The 17909-nt window shown below is 38.6% G+C and overlaps 1 protein-coding gene across 41 annotated transcripts in view; it reads right to left on the reverse strand.

Annotated features, from left to right (window-relative positions):
* CADPS (calcium dependent secretion activator) overlaps positions 1 to 17909 on the reverse strand; it is a 471326-nt gene that overhangs the window by 110278 nt on the left and 343139 nt on the right. For 16 of the 41 annotated variants that reach the window (XM_032290346.1, XM_032290353.1, XM_032290352.1 and 13 more), the window contains 5 exons: positions 10541 to 10642; positions 8982 to 9045; positions 8461 to 8584; positions 6048 to 6116; positions 5160 to 5177 (listed from right to left, as the gene is read on the reverse strand). In XM_032290346.1, the coding sequence (XP_032146237.1) occupies positions 5160 to 5177; positions 6048 to 6116; positions 8461 to 8584; positions 8982 to 9045; positions 10541 to 10642 (377 nt within the window). The remainder of the gene's footprint in view (positions 1 to 5159; positions 5178 to 6047; positions 6117 to 8460; positions 8585 to 8981; positions 9046 to 10540; positions 10643 to 17909) is intronic. The other 25 variants (XM_032290358.1, XM_032290340.1, XM_032290343.1 and 22 more) reach the window with 3 other exon arrangements.

Consider the following 17909-nt stretch of genomic DNA (forward strand, 5'->3'; position numbering starts at 1 on the left):
AACGAATATATATGCAAATTGCAATGTCGTGTTGGAAATTTATAATAAAAAGACAATTTGAATACCTCTTATATTCCCTTGACCCTCAGAGTACCATCCCTGGATCAGCAGCTTCAGCATCACCTGGAAGCTTGTGAGGAATGCATAGTCCCAGGCTCCACCCTAGACCTACTGAATCAAGACCTATATTTCAACAAGATCCCCAGGGATTCAGATGGACAGTAAAGTTTGAGAAGCACTGTTTTATAATTCATTTCTGAAATCAAATAATATCTTTATATTATACCTTTTAATTCTGAAGAACATCATTTTAAATATTATCATACGAATAAGTTCATATATATATATATATATATATATATATATATATATATATATATATATAATGAGCACTTACTATGTGCCAGGCATTGTGCTAAGATATTTATTTAGAACATGTATTTTAATCTTTGCAACAATTCTCTGGGGGAGAAACCATTATTAGCACCTTTTACAGAAAATAAAAGTGAGGTTACAGAGGTTAGAAAGCCCAGTGGAGCCAAGATAAGGATTTGAATTTGGGGTATAGTCCTTGAGTGCTCAGGCTGGTTGGGTAGTGTTTTCTTGGAGTTGCAAATATATGATTCTAATATGTGGATTCCAGATGTCATCAAGTGTCTTACTGGAAGCTCAGACCAGTCAACGGATTGTGGATGGGGCCATTATGTCTTGACTGAAAGGTAAGGCAGCCTGGTGGGTGGTGATGACTCTTGAATAGCACACAGGACAAGAGACTGGAGAGTCACTGATTACTCATTTTATTTTGAACCTGGCTTCTTTTCTCTAGGCCTTGATTTTTTTTACCTGTCAATAATCAAGAAGCCTCTTTTGGGTCATACAATTTTGTTGCTAAAGAGTGACAAGCATTTTATAGTGCAGAAGTTGAAAGTGTGGGCTTTGGAATTAAACAGGCTCATGTTCAAATTCTGACTCTACAACTAACCAGCTGTTTAACCTTGGGGAAGTGACTTAGCATCTTTCTATTACAGGATTTCCATGCATAAATGAATAAGTTCTTATTTCATTGAAATAAGAGGCACATTTTAACATTTCTGATTACTGGATGCATCTTATATTTGATAGCATGTCACAATATAGCTGGCAGCATTATTTCATTCTTAGGAGTATATGAATGATACATCTTATGATTGATGGCCCTTTAGAGTCAATGAAATATGGTAATAAGACACTTATCTCACAGGGTCATGGTGAGAATTAAATGGGATATGCATCACTACTTAGCACATACTAAATTCTTAATAAATGACAGTTTTTAATCATCATCTGCAGCATCATATCGTTTTTTTCTAAAGGAAGAGAAAGACACTGGTTTCATACTTGTGGGTTCATGGCACATTTTAACAAATCATTTTTCTCCAAAATCTTTCTTGGTGACAGTGTTTAAAACATGTTTATCCTTGTCCCCCTCACCTATTGTAAAGTATAGATGAGGTGCTAGTCCACAGGATAATCTGGGTTGGGAAACCCTAATTTATGCACCACTGAAACAAAAAGGATAAAAAGGCTGGCTGTGGTGGCTCATTCCTGTAATTCCAGCACTTTAGGAGGCCGAGGTGGGCAGATCACTTGAGGCCAGGAGTTCAAGACTAACATGGCCAACATGGTAAAGCTCCATCTCTACTAAAAATACAAAAAATTAGCTGGGTGTGGTGGTGTGTTCCTGTAGTCCCAGATACTTTGGATGCTGAGACAAAAGTATCAATTTGAACCTGGGAGGCAGATGTTGTGGCGAGCTGGGATCCCATCACTGCACTCCAGAGTAAGACTCTGTCTCAAAAAGAAGAAAGAAAGAAAGAAAGAAATAAAGAGAGAGAAAGAGAGAGAGAGAGAGAGAGAGAGAGAGAGAGAGAGAGAGAGAGAGAAAGAGAGAGAGAGAAAGAAAGAAAAGGAAGGAAGGAAGGAAAGAAGAAAGAAAGAAAGACTTAGTCCCTCATGCATAAGGCATGAAGAATGAGATGGTCCTCATCTCAGAACGGCCAGCCATCTTGTGAGGAAAAAAGTCCTCAGTTCTTTGACAATCTTGCAGAATCTCAACTGCCCTTGGGAAAACTTTACAAAGTAAAGATTTTGTCAATGATCCAGTTCCAGAAAGGACTGCTCTGTTAATCTGCAGTCCTCCCATAAAACTGGTGGGTTATTATACTTTGACCTTATCCATTGAATGAATGGATATTGTCTTAGTGCTCACCACATCAACTAAAAAGCCTACACGGTAGAAAGAGACAAAAATGCATTGTATTTGGATTTAGACAGACCTGAATTCAAATCCTGCTTGAGAAATTTACTTATCCTTATTGAATCACCTTCATCTGTAAAGGGTGCAAAAATAAAGCCTTCTTTATGAGTCTAAGGTTAAGATTGAATCAGAAACCCTTAGCACAGGGCCTGGGCCCATAGGTTCTCTCCCTCCCTCCCTCTCCCTCTCCCTCTCTCTCTCTCTCTCTCTCTCTCTCTCTCTCTCCCCCTCCCCACCTACACATCATTCATCCATTTAACCACCCACCTACCCACTCTCCTCTTCTAACCTTTCCTCTCTCCTTTCTTTTCCTCCTATTTCTCCCTTTCTCTCTCTCCCTACTTATTTATTTCTGTCTATATCTATCTGCTGTCTATCTACAAATCATCATCTGTCTGATTTTGCAAATCCTTGGCATATTTGAAGGAAAAAGTTGTTTTATTTCAAATTCCAGTGGAATCGTGATGATGCTCAGAAAATTATGCAAGTATTTAGCCAAGAACGGAGGCAAAACAGCAATAGTAGTGTAGACTTTCTCAGAGCTTGCTGGGTTCAGAATGTGTGACGGTTTAAATGGAAATGTATTTAAAATAATAGAATTCATTTGCAGGAGTCACAGCTTTTCTTTCATAGACTAGCAGGCTTTTGCATTTTTTTTTTGGAGTACTGTAATTAAACTGAACATTTAATTTCTAATAATGCCATCAGACATAAAGCATAAGTCCACCAAAATGCCATCTGCATAGTCCCATAGATTCTTAAAGCACAGTCTGACTAAAGGACTCAGCAGCTGTCCATATTTCGGTGCCCAGTATTGTACCCACTTCCCCCTAATTTGCATATGTAGCTCCGGTGGTGCCCTACCACCTCCATACGATTGGTTATGCAGACCTATCCATGTATTCGTGATCTATTCTCATTAAGAAAATTGAAAAGGGAGGAAAGGGCTAAGAAAAAAATTTAAAGGCCAGGAAAGAAGTAATTATGATTATGATTACAATTGAGACCTGATATACTTAGAAAAAGCTTCACTATACCGAGCTTCAAACCCATCTCTGCTTTGACCTCAACTTTTAAACCCAGTTCTACCCTATTCCATCTCTTCAGACCTTTCTCTTTATTCTTGATAGTGTGATTTCTCTGCAGGGTAAACCACCAACCCATCCCTTTGCCTAAACAGCCTTCAATGACTCTTCATCACCTTTGCAGCTGAGGCCTGTGGAATCTTTCTCTTAAAAAATCCATATACATGCAAAAGTTGGCATAGATTTCAAATTAAGAAATTTGAACCATGAGATAGTCTGAACACAGAATTATTATGGCACAGAAGGACCTTTGAAGTCCTGTCCCTGCCTACCTTGCCATCATCAGCATCCGCCCACTAGTATCATTTCACTCTGTTTGGCAGCTACGTTGAATTAATGACAGAGTAGTTAAAAGTGTGGCTTCTGCCTGGGCTCAGAGTCTAGCTATACCAATTATACTTCTAGATGTGTGTTTTTTTAAGTTCTGTGCCTTAGTTTGCTCATCTCTGCAATGGGAATAATAATAGTTCCCTCTTATAAGGGCTTTTGGGGAAAAATAAGTTAATAATATAGATACAATGCTTAGAATCATACCTGGAACATGATATGCATTAAATAAGCATTCATTATTTTTATTAGCTATCTGATTTTACATTTTTGCCCATATTACTCTCTTGATGTAGCATGACTTTTCATTCCCAATCCTAGCTCCACTTCACTTATTCTGATTCATGTCTCAAGATACAGTTCAAGTTTTACCATCTCATGAAGACTTCCATGGTTTTCTGACAATGTCCCATTCCTCTTACACGTAATTCTACCAATAGGCTTTGCAATGTACTGATTTACACATATACACCCATTTGCACATATGCTCCATGAGGCTAACAGCTGTTTTCCTCATTTACATAGTCTCTGGCTTTTAACACTGTACCTGCTACAGGGTAGGCTCCCACTAACCACTTGTCTAATAAATGGATGAATGAGCGAATAAATGATTAAATAAATAAATAAATATCTTCCTTATGAGGGAGAGAAAGGTTCATGTGTTTTAAACATAGGTTTATGAGTCTTCAAATACTTATCAGTAGCCCTGTACTTGGAATGTGCCCAGGAATGCTTTCTGAACTGTTTTGAAATATGTTCAACTGTTAATTTTGATTAACTGATGGTTATTTTTGAGAACACTTTAGGCTTTAAAAACAATGATCTGTATTCTAATTTATTAAAGTTTCAAGTCAGCGCTCTCCTCAAAATAGAATCAGAAGTTTTGGGACCAACAACAAGAAAATTTCCAAAGCCAGAACTTTCCAAGAGCTTTCCTCTAATAAAACCTCCAGCAACAGCCCCTGTTTGGTCATCCTGTCCATGCTTCCTGCTTAATCACGTGATACATACAAGAACAACATTGACAAAACTTCTATCTGTCTTGGCTGATAAACATTCATCAAAGAACACAAACTTCTCAATAGGGCAGAAAACAGAAAAAAGAAATTAAAAACAAGGAGGAAGATTCATTTGGTTAAAAAACTTTTTTAAAAATGCACGAGGCCAAATCACTGGAATCCTATGTCCAAAGATGAAATGAAGCTCCGCAGCAAACCAGAATTCTATTCCTTTAAAGTTTATGCCTTTTCAGAAATTCTACTCTATGAAAGTCAACATTAAATGGGCATGAGATGTATTTAGACAGCACAAATTAACTCCTTAAGTATTATTGCAACTCCACATGGCTCTCTGGGAGTACATACCTTAAGGAGCTATTGAAAAACAAAAAACAAAAACTGAATATAACTCAACAGTCCTGATAATTTATAATGCATATACAATTGGTTCACCTGCGTCCTTTTGATTCTCTATTTGAAAGAGAGAGCACAACAAGGAGAGAAGAGAGAGAAACAAGAACACATATGCAGAATTAATGAGCAAGTGGACCAAAATGCCCCCCACTTATGTGTGATACATGATATCGGAAAGAAAAGGTTGCCCTTGGGTTCCCACCGCCCCGAAGTTTGGGGGCCAGCAAAAAAAGTCTCCTTCACAGAGGTGGAAAATGCTGCACAAATAGAAAATTAGTAAAATTAAGTTTAATGTGAAATCAAGCTATGAAACATACATGAACTCTTCAAGTGACAATTAAGTCATATGTTCTAGGCAAAGTTTAGAGGACAAGGACAAGTCAAAATCTCCAGAGGGAACAAGGAAAAGCTTCCCAGCTTGATAGAGAACAGACAGGAGGCATATAAGATCTAATTTTTACAGACAATAGACCACCTGGTGTGATCTCATACCCATAATAGTTTGGCATTTTAAACATAGGAAAGAAGGCATGATTTCGCCCCAAATGTCCTTTATCTGACACCTAATGCATTGCTCCCCGGCCTAGCTGCTACCTTTTGATTGTGTACCAGTGACAAGCACTTTACAAATTAGGGTTACACACAAGCAAAGTAAAAATGCATTCAGGTCACAGACAGAGAATAACTGAAAAACTTACAGACAAATCTGAGTTTATCACAAACAAATGGCTTAATTGTCTAACCTGTTTTAGGCTGATAAAAAGTGACTGGACTTCTCACACTGGGTTTCACAGACAGAACCAACAGACAAGCCAATGCTAAAAAACTTGAAGCAAGGAGAGTGAGTTGGTTTGGATCTGGATTTTCTTGAAATAATGAAAACAGAAAGAGTGAAGACAGCATGGTGAGGAGGTGGTAGGTACTCACGAATGGTTAAATCCATCACTTGGGAGGCCAAGCAGAAGACAGGATGCTCATACATTTCTCTCTTTTTCCCTATAAAAGAGGATTTGGGCATGCAAGAGGCTTAGGTCAGAGGTAAAGAGGTTAAAGGTCATAGGTTAGAGGAAAACGTTACATTAGCTCAAAGGAAAATAGCCACAGAGTATTTTGGGATAAACATAGGATAAAAGAAAAAGGAGCTTCAAAATTGGAGATCTACTGGATTAACCATTCAGCATGCCGTGAGTCACGAGAGAGATTGTGACCATGATTTTACACGTCTCTTTAGAGCTGTTTGCAAGAATACAATGACCAAAACATCATGAGTAAAGGGAAACAAAATTTCATTGATTTAAGGCTCCAAGATACTAAGGATTTCAGACTTTAGTATCTAAGGCTCTTGAGGTATTTCTTCATAAACATAGTCTCCAGCAATATTACTACAACTTCTTTCGAGAATTCTCAGATAACTAAGCTGTTAATTCTCACAGAGGGGCTCAAACGTAAAACATGAAAGATTTCCTTTCTGAGGGTAGGATCAGAGCCTTGTAAAAGAAAGTTGTCTGGTAGTAATATCTTTCAAGCTGCAATGTCTCAGCCTGTGGTGGACTATGTTCATGAAAGAAAACCTGATACATGCAGCCAGAGGATGTTGGGTTGTCTGAATTAACAATCCCAGCATGCTTTGAAATTGGTGTCTCAGCCACTTTTGCAGAGGTCACATTAAAGTGGCTGAGCCAATCACGGACAAGGAAGGAGAGAAGCAGAAGAGAGCAGGTAGTGTGGAATGAGGTACTTCTCTGAAAAGAGAGTTGAAAAAAAAGGATTGGTTTCTTCAAAGAATCCCCAGACCTAAAAGTCACAGTGCAAAAGATAATTAACATAACCAAGAAGAATTGAGGCACAAAAGGAAATTACAGACCAGCTGATCTACTTTGGAAATGAATGCATTTTTACTTACAGATCTTAAAGTATGTTTTTGGATAGATTTATCTGAAAGAAGAGAGCAGATCTTACCAAAAGACTAGTAATAGCTAGACCAAGACCTATGAGGCAGCAGCCATGGCAACAGAACGTTTCTTGATCCCATCCCAACTCTGGCCTTGCCTAGAATTATTAGGTACCTGGCTGACTTTACCAAATACAACCAATCATTACGTCCTGGGACAGTAAATGCTGGAATAATTATTTGCTAATATAGCCCTTCAACGACCTCTTGTTCCTCTATTTTTGTTACTCATTACCAAGTCAAGAGTTGATAAACATCCTTTTGGTGCCCAATTCTTAAGTGTTTCTCCCTGGATGCATAACAATGAATTCATTACCACTGGTACACAATTTGCATTGTCAGACAGACAAAATTGAGAGAGGGAGGACACGTAATGTACGGAACACTGTGAATTTGACATAATCTTAACCTAATTCTCTAAGGAAACAAGGATCTTGGCAGTAAGTGATGGGGTCTGGGCGGTTGGTTAGTTTCTTCCCCCCCCAGTTGTCTTGAGGCAGACAATGTGCATTTGCTAGTTTTAGTCAGGTGTTGTGTTTCACGTGTGAGATAATATCAGATTCCAGAATGCGGACACATCGAGTTTTGCACACAGAACTTCCACATTTATACACTTACACCACTGGTCAAGTTGGGTGTGGCTTTCAAATCACCCTATAGCAGCCAACAGGGTAACAATGAAAAGTGATTAATACCTTCATGAATGAATAGGTCCCAGAGAACCATATCTTCTCAAGTAGAATTTACTCAAAACACCTTTGGTGATTACCGGGTCATCAGTGACCACTTCCCTAAAACTTGAGAGGGCCGTGGTAACAAGCTTCGAAGGTCTGGTGTAACAAGAATGAATGAGATCTAAAGCCCCAGAGCCATCATAGATGGCTCAGCACTAACCTGCCATTGAGCTTGAACCACCACCAAAAGACAAGGTATTTTTGGGTGCAAGAAAGGGTTAGGCAAAACCTTGATCTTGCTCTTTTCAGTTCTTGTATTGCTTCCAATGCTATCAGCAATGGACAACAGACTGCTTTATTTTCTTCTGTTTAAAGAAGGTGGCAATTCTACGGAACCCCTTCATAGGAAAACATCAGCCACAGAGCCGATATTTGGGGCCAACACAGACTCTCAGAAGGAACTTAGTTATCTGATAACCTCTTATTTTCAATATTGTTCCCTTATAAAGGCTGTTTTCTGAGCCCCTATAATGTCTTTTAATTCATTTACTTGGCCACAGCCAAGGAAGCTCCCACATTTCAAGTGCTTTCAGGTTTCAGCTTAATATACTGAGATGGACAACTGTATTCGGGTGCCCTTCAGAAAAAAGAAAGACTTCCCCAGGGAGGCATATCAAAATTTAAATTCAAAACTGGGGGCAGAAGAGAGCCTTACCTTCAATTTTGGCATACTCTGAGAGCCGAGAATAGTTGACTAACGCAGCCTGTTCCAGACATTTACAGATGACTGTTTTTACCTCCTCTTGTGGCACTGGGGTAACAATATCTTTCATCAAAACCTTCAAGTAGAAAAAAGAAGGATTATTAAGAAGGTTCAAGCAACGTGTCACTCATCCACATTTCTTAGAAGTGTACAAGTTTAAAATCAGTTCTTTGTGACTTAATACGGATTGAGAGCCATGCTTAAAGAGAAAGCACCAGAATTGCAAAGCATTGGCAAAGGCTGTCCATGAATCAGGGAAGGGCTAGGAACATATCTTCAGTATATCCTATTTGGGAGTTTGAAGATAGAATATCATGAGTTTTGGCAGTTTCCTCGCTTCTATTCTGATATTTGTTGAATGGTAAACAAATCCTATAAAAATTACAACTAGGTCATTCAACCAAAACATTTCATTACAATTATGTTTATGTCTTTTTATATATATACGATCTATCTTTTACTTTTATTCTTACCCTTTCCAAGAGTGAGAGAGTAGCTTTCAAAGCACCTTCAGGTCGACCAAATGGAAAGCAATACCTAAAAAAGACAAAATTCTTCAGGTTGCCTAAATTATTACATTTTAGCATGAAATATGCTGCAATTTGATTCCTATAGCAACTCTCTCTGAGGAATGGAAAATGCTTTTTATTTTGTCACGTTGTGTTATGTTAATCTGAATTCACACCATATATGTGTGTATATAATGTATATATGTGTATGTGTGAATAATGACTAAAGAGGGACTCTGCAAATGTCTGCAGCAGAAAAGAATATTCAGAGTGGTGACATAAGGCTCTGTTTAGATTTCTATTGTGAAGGAAAACTATTCGTTAGCTCAAATGTGACCTTATATGTTATTATTGAGACTGGCGTTAAAAAACTATTAGATGGAATTGGCTCAAATTCAAATACATTTACTTAAGTCCCAAAAGATTGATATATGGAATAGAAAAGTAGATTTAGAGGAAATTATTGATTCTGCTAGCTATCCTTCCCTGCTTACGGTTTGCTATTGTTATGGATCTTCTGCTACTGGTAATGCACTTTACATATAGCGTAAGATCAATAAAGATTTATCCAGGAGGATTTTGACGGCACAGAAAAAACTATGTCAGGTACCACTATGAGTTCCAGTGACTGGTTTCAGGTTGTCACTGGCCCTTCAGGACACTGTGCATGGGACAGAGAGACTAGCATGGCTACTTAAACCCAGACTATCTTATGTAAGCATCCGACTTCTTCCACTTGCTGGCTGGCTTGCTTTGGGCAAGTTCCTTAACCTCTCTTGTCTCATTTTATTCCTGGTTTAAATGGGGATTATGATAACTACTTTACAAAGCTGTTCTGATGTGAGCTAATACTTCTCCAGCCTCCATTTGTGTATCTGGTATATAGTAAATATTTAATCAATAGGGACCATTAGAAATGCTATTATTATTTTTCAGTTTCTATTTCGGGATCTCTGGTTCAGAACCACCAGGAGAGCATTAAAAACACCTAATTTGCTCCAAGGGAGAAGTGGGCAATGTGGTGTAATGCTCAAGTGCAGAATCTGCTGGCTCTCTTGAGTATGCAGGGAAGATTCAATCCACCCAGGCGGATCCAAGGTTCATTCTTTCCCTGTGCAGCCAGCTAGTCGTGTTTCTGAGGTAGGGGAGAAAATGAAGACTCTCCTAGGAGTCCCACTGACTTCCTTTCTTGTTCACTATGCTCTGATTCACAAGATTTTTTTTTTTTTAACTTAGGAACCTTGAAGAAACTTCAAATTCAACTTTTTATAATAGATTGATGACCAGGGTCAGCTCAAACATGGCAGGATTTGTTCTTTAAGTGGAAATAACATGAACTTAAGAATGCAAATTTCTCCTGGTTATTGCAGAACCACGTCTGATTGGTTTGCTTGTTCTACTCAGTTATTTCCAAATATCCAATTTATCCTCTGGTAGATTTACAGTTTTGCAACATTAAGCCTTCTATTTATCCCTTTCCATTCTCATCTCCTAATCAAAGCCCTCGAGCCCCAGATCCTTACCTGAAATGTGTAATCTGATTTTCCAACAGAACTCGGAGTCTCTCTTTGATTTCTTCAAAACGCTCCTTTTCTTCAACAGTCACAGTTCCGATTCCATCAGGCCTGAAAGAAGACATGTCATGAAATGACGGGAACCTCATATGCTGACACCATCAAATCAAATCTCTAGCAGGAGGAAACTGTCCATTTTAGAAGGAACAACTACAATGATAGATGTGACCTCAGGAGAAGCCCAGCTATTCAGGGCTGGCTTCCAAAAGGGCTGGGTTGTGTTTGGGTTATCATTTTGGAAACATGCAGATCTGTAGCTCACTTCTTGTGAAGTGGTAAAATGTGCAAACTGGTGGCTTGCTGGTTAAGTCCAGCCCCTGAACTTGTTCTGTTTGGCTCACAGCTTAAGAAATTTGAACTACTTGGCAACATTTTTTAAAATCAGGGAAGTTTTAGAATACAATTCTGATTTCTGGTTTTTTTTCTTGAAAATGTGAAACAGCTGGCATTATTAATTGCTGGCTAACAACTTCTTCCTTACCTGGGACAAGCACTCACCGGGTCCACATTGCTAAATTGTATTACCTATCTCTCTTGTAGGCACTTGGATTTGGGATCCCTGAATTATTTACACAAATTCCTATGAAAATCAGATGCCTTGTAAGTTTTGGTCTTTCCCAGTGTTAAACATCTTACATTGCTCAATTTTCTGCTTATAACTACAGATGTTTGGATTTATTTAAGTGTTCATGTATTCACCGAAGAACAAATCATGTTTTCCAATTTTAGTAAACTATTACTCATTGTAATAAAAAGAACTCCAGTTTAAATAAGTGATTTCAGTTTGATCATCGTATTCCCCTGGTTCTGTGTCACCTTTAGGTGTGTACATATACCCCCTATTTGTTATGGACCGTTCAAGTTGAAAATATAAAGGGAGGTTATATATTTATAGCTCAAATTGATCTGTTTCAAACTAGATGCAGGATAATCTGACCCACTCAAAGTCTTCAGCTTCCCAGATCTCATAGTGACTTGTTTTGACTACTGGCTGAGCCAGTTTGCAGATTGGTGTGTCACCATAAAACTTCTATTGGAACATTCTTCAGTTTGCAAATGCAAGTCATCTTGAGACCAAACAAATGGTCTTATTTATAGGCCTTCTCAAGGATCCAGCATAAGTTGGGAAAATCCTTTATACTAGACCAGTCTGACTGTACAAAAGACTTGGCAAATGACAGCAATGTACCTCCTGGGAGGGATTAATCAGTCAGCTTTCCTTCTTTTTTGATAATAAAAATACCCTATTTGAAAAATGAAAAAATTTCCTCTCTCCCACTTTATAAAAAATAACCCCCAAACAGTAAAATCTCGTTCAGTCCCTTACTTCATACTCTTCTAAAGAAAGAAGGCAAAATGATAAACAACAGGTAGGTTGTCTTCAAATTCTCTGGTAAATCTCAAATGTTAATTTACAAAGTTTATTTAATAATTTTTTAAGAGACAGGGTCTTGCTCTGTGGCCCAGGCTGGGGTAGGGCAGTGTGATCATAGCTCACTGCAGCCTTGAACTCCTGGCCTCAAGTGATTCTCCTCCTTCAGCCTCTTGAGTAGCTGGGATTACAGGTGCAAGCTACCATGGTTAACAACAACAACAAAATTTTTTTTTTTATGTGAAATGTCCATGAATCTACAGTTAGATCTCAGGTTGAATTTATTGGCCTCTGCAAAACACGTGATGCTTTTGTTTGTAACTTTTCATATATACACTATAATCTATAATTTCCTTAAGCTGTGGTTTTTACATTTGTTTATACAAAATTCAGCTTGTTTATGCACTGAACACACATTTGTTTATATGATTAGCGTGTGCATGCACATACTCAATTGGGGGAAATTGGAGCAATTTAAATCATTTTGTTTTTTAGTGGAGAATTAACCTAGAGAAAAATGCTATTAAATATAATTTTACAGTTCAGAAGGGGTTTAAAGATGACAGCAAGAAGCACGGAAGGCATTTAAAATGAACAGCCAGGATGTCTGTGGTCATTATTAGGAGATAAATCTCACTGTGAATAAAACCATTCATTCATTACCCTACAAGCCTTCCAAGGCAATTAGGCAATTAGAAGGCAGCTTTCTGCTTTGTGTCTGAGATGATAAAAAGTGAACATTTAGTGTATGCTTGGCCTTCTCAGTTAATTCTCACTACAAAGGATATTACTACAAACCTAACATTGGATTATATTTTTTCTTTTGTTCTGATGATTCCCATTTACAATTACTAAAAGTATCAGACAGCAGCTTCTTCTTCCCTGATAACCTCCCCTTGGACTACTTTCTGAACACCATTAATCTCACTATTCCAATAAAAGTAAACAACTAAAAATTAGTGTTGTTGTCTCTTAAATTTGTTTCTTGATTACCTATGTCAGTGTGACTATTTCTATTTAAAAATAAAGCAAAGTCTGTAAGGTACAAGTACAGAGTTCACCAATAAAAGCAGGTGTGAAAACAGTTTTATGTCGAATGATTTCGGCATAAAATGTTAATTTGTTTGTAAATGCCAGAATTGCTCTGAAATGGTATTGGTAACAGGAGATACTATTTTACAAAGTGAAGAAAAGATATACAGGAATAACAATTTGTCAAAGATCCTAGGTTGTAACCAGGTCAGTTAAAAAGCAAAAGAATCCTTTGTTTTGTTTGATTTTACTTCATTGCTTTTGAAAATTCTGTCAAACATTAGTTTCGTGTTCATTGACTCCTATAATTTGGCAATATTAACTATACAGGTTTAGATAGATTTCTATTGTGCTATTAACTGAAAAGTTCAGGTTACATATTTACTAGAGCAAAATTTCTGCAGAAGCAACAAGATACTTTTTCTAGAGCAGTGGTTCTTAAACTTGAGTAAGCCTCAGCATCACCTGGTGACAATCTAGATTGGTGGGTCCCCTAAAGCTGCTGATTCAGTGGAGCTGGGGTAGGGTTTGATAACTTGCATTTCTAACAAGTTTTCTGCTGTTGCTAGTGTTGCTGGTTCGAGGACCACACCCTAAGAGCCACTGTTATAGAGAAAAAAAATATTAGGTGGGTGGCTCTTCCAGTGGCAGAGAGGGTATATTTGATTCAGGGTTCCAGATTTCTCTTAGAGTGGATTTGGAACCTGAGATAGTCTGCAAGAGATACATGGTATTATTTAGCTATGAATCCCTTCCAAAAGTGGCATTTGTATTGTTTACAAGGTCCCATTCCAAGTAGTGCTGGTTGCAAAATAAATGGTAGAACTATATTGGTATCTTTCAGATGCCATGCTTTTGTTTCATCTTTCTGAAAATATTTGGGGGTGATTCTACAACTGTCATAAAACTAGTTTTCCATCTTGTTCCTTTCTCAATACTAAATCACTTAAGGAGACACAAAGAATGAAAGAAGAGGAGGGGTGAAGCTGGATTTTAAACTTTGAGCTAGAATATTCCAGGCTGAGATGTATCTCTACAAAGAACACCTCTCTAGAAGCCTAACTCTCTCTCCTCTCATGTCCTGACTGTGGATGTTCTGGTCTTCTTGCTTTTAGGCTTCTTAAGGTTCATTGCCACTTTCTAACACCCCTGGATTTGGAGGAGTGGCCTCAGCCACATTGTGGGCATTCCTGTGTCAGGGTAAATTGAAGTGCCTAGTCCCTTACTATTAATGCTGAAGGGCTGCCTAGAGGCCAGCCCCTCCCTTTCACAGTCACTCCATATTTAAGCTGGTCTATGACGTCAGTTCAGCTACCAGGGCACTCTCCTCTGGAATCCTTACATTGAGCAAATGATATAAGCCTAGAAGAAACAGATGGAATTTGCTTGTCCCAGTAGCTGTGCCTTGAGTGAACTGTCCTTACAGGTCAGTAGTTTTTGATCTTGTCTGTTTCTTAGAATTGCAAAAGGTCCCATCCTCAAAGCTCTGAATTAATTTGTTTGCAGTAGAACCTAGACATACTATCATCTATCTGTCTGTCTGTCTGTCTATATCTAATCTATCTATTGAGACAGGGTCTCATTCAGCCCAAGGTGGAGTGCAGTGGCACAATCTCAGTCACTGCAGCATTGACATCCCAAGCTCAAGCAATCCTCCTAACTGCAGCCTCCTGAGTAACTGGGGCTGCAGGAGCATGCCACCACACCTGGCTAATTTTTTTTTTTTTTTTTTTTTGTAGAAACAAGGTCTCATTATGTTGCCCAGGCTGGTCTCAAACTCCTGGGCTCAGGCAATCCTCCCACCTCAGCCTTTCAAGGTGCTGGGATTACAGGCATAAGCCACTGAGCCCAGCCTGACATGGGCATTTTTAAGGTTTCTCAGGTTACTCTAACGTACAGTATGAACTTCTGCCTCAGTCCTGCTTTCTACTCTTCCACAACCGACTTAATTCCAGTTTTTCCTTCCCCTTCTTTGAGGCCCCCTGCATCATCCTAATAAACTTCCCTTTGCTTATATTATTCAAAGTTAGTTTTCGTTACTCGTATTGAACTTGTAAGTTCATAAAGCACATATCCCTTCCTTCCCCATGCTCCAAATTTTAATAGACGATGCCTTCAAACTTAGCTTTAGAAACACATACACACGTGCACACATACACATGCAAACATAGCCCCTGGTCTCTGGTTCCACCTAACTGCACACTGGCTAACAACTCAGTTCTCGTATATCATGATCCTGCAAACTTGAGACAATATGCAGGTCAAGCGCAGTCATTTTTGGAGCCGTGCTGAAGACTGGAAGCTCTCCCACCTGCAGGCCATCACTGGAGCCAGAAATGGGTCTCTCCAGCCACAGCAGACTATATTGCATCTGACACGGCAGGCATCTCCGGAATCTACCTTTCAAGTTTTCGGCAAACCATTTTCTCACTGTCCTTCACAAAGTTGACATTTTCGGCAGCACGATAGGAAAGATGTCATGTCGGCTGCTCTTCAACTTCTTGTCACAGTGCTTAGCACCAGTTCTGTCATCTTCACTCTCCTCACAGTCTCCCATCTTGAGCCATGTCACAAATAATAATACATCTAGAGTTGCATTTTTCTCTTTCTTTTTTTGTCAAATTGAAACTACCGTAACCCAGCTGCCCATCCTTTGAGTTACTGGTTATGCAAATTGTCCTCTTTTTCCCAAGTGCTTCTGAGTTGGAGCTTATTAACTAATATCTATTATACGATTAATATAATTAAGTACTGAGCTTTTAATGTGAAACATTTTAATATTTGAAATTAAATGTTAACAATGTAGTCAAAGAATTCAAGATGCAATGTGGTTTGTGAAACGAATTTACCTCTTTAGTGTTGATAAATTGTCACTACACACCCAGGTGAGCACACAAGATTCTTAGCAATTCATTATCTTGCTGGAATAATTCTCTATATTATGTTAAAAGCTGGGCCACAAAACCTTTCGAAAGGTAAGATGTCTTTTTAAGAGGGTCAGGATGCTAAATTAATTCAAAGCTTACAATGATCTATATGTTCTGATATTGTACCTATTTGGTGATTAAGGGCAGAATCCAGGTATAAAAAGAAATGAATGAATTCAGCAGAAGAGGAAAGAGTGTCTGGTCCACTGCTCTGCATACAACCAGCTTTCAGGCTCCAGTCACTACCAACAAGGGGTAAAACTCCAGCTGAAGAGGGAATATACTTTCATCTCCAAATGCAAATGTCCACATATGCTGGTGCAGGCACCGTAAACATGATATATTCTCTCTCTCCAAATGGATGCATGCCTGCAGACCGCATTATGGATCCATGAAAATGTCCTTAAACAAGCATGATAACTGAATCCTACTTGCTACGAAATTGTTCCAGCCCAGAAACAGGAGAGCTTAAAGGGCCAGAGAGGGACAGAATATACTGGTTCTTTGCAGTGCTCCCTAAATAGGACATTTAGACCAAACATCCTCTTTCCACCCCTGACTTAAAAAGAAAAAGACTTCTCCCAGAAACTAACTCTTTATTATTTCTAGTTTTAGAATGATACCTTTGAATTTAACCCTTGCATGGAATGTTTTCCTTTGTCTCTTTCAAGTGATTAATAACCATAAATTCAAAATAACACCAAAGCATTGTCTTCTCAAAAGGAGATAGCCCTGTTTGCTTATCTGTAAGGTTTGTACAATCCTGTGTTAGTTATAAATTACAATTAGGGCCCTCACGTCCCATAGTTACTGCTTAAGCCAGCCTCACCCCTTCCTCTCCTTTCCTTCCAGCCCATGCCCTTTACTAATTATGCCCTGATGCCCTGGGGCTCAGACACGCTGCTAAAACAAATATATCAAAGTGTTTGTATCATAAAGAGTAAGATAGGAAGCAACAATAAGCAGTTCCTACAATATTACAAGTGTGTATTGTAGCTTCTTGGGGCTATTAGTTAATTTCCAAATGAGGCTTGGAAGGGGCAAAAACGTACCAGTGAGGACTGTGTTGACTTGTTTACAGTTTTTCAAAATATGTGGTCATAACCCAACAGTATCAGAAGGTGTCATTAATTCTATTAAAGGGTGAAAGTAGTTGAGAAGTCTCTCTCCACATCTGAACAATCACAAAGATTATGGATGCTATAGACACAAGGACATTACTCAAAGTGGCTCAGGCTCAGTCCAGGTACTGAATGACGCAAGAACACAACAGATGATTAGAGAAAGTATGCAAAATGCAAGAAAGCATGCATTTTATTCCCAAGAGGACCAATTTTAAAAACTGGCACTATAGGTTGGGCCTGTTGGCTCACACCTGTAATCCCAGTACTTTGGGAGGCTGAGGCAGGCAAATCACCAGATCGAGAGATCGAGATGATCCTGGCCAACATGGTGAAACCCCATCTCTACTAAAAATACAAAAATTAGCTGGGCATGGTGGTGTGTGTCTGTAGTCCCAGCTACTTGGGAGGCTGAGGCAGGAGAATCACTTGAACCTGGGAGGCAGAGGTTGCAGTGAGCTGAGATCATGCCGCCGCACTCCAGCCTCAGTGACAGAGTGAGATTAAAAAAAAAAAAAAAAAAGACATGACATAGATTTTTCCTTTTGAGGAATAAGAGGAGAAGAGATGTGTTTCTTTATTTCTAGACAAATATAGACAATTAAGCTTTACATTCCATTCTGAAGATACTATAAAATTCTGAGTGGTCAGACCAGTAATATGTGTGGGTTTTTGATACTGCATCCACTCTAAAAGAGGTGTGACATCTGAAAATATGTTTTTGTACCAGTTAATTCAATGACCATGGAATGAAGGCACATTGTTGGAATTTTAAAAGGAAAATGCACATTATTTGATGGTTTATTATGGGCCAGAAAGATTGTACCAATTCAATAGATAATTTAGCACATTTCACAAGATTTCAT

The sequence above is a fragment of the Sapajus apella genome, unplaced genomic scaffold (genome assembly GCF_009761245.1).
Source record: "Sapajus apella isolate SASKATOON/1434 unplaced genomic scaffold, GSC_monkey_1.0 scaffold23, whole genome shotgun sequence".
In the NCBI taxonomy this organism is placed as follows: Eukaryota; Metazoa; Chordata; class Mammalia; order Primates; family Cebidae; genus Sapajus; species Sapajus apella.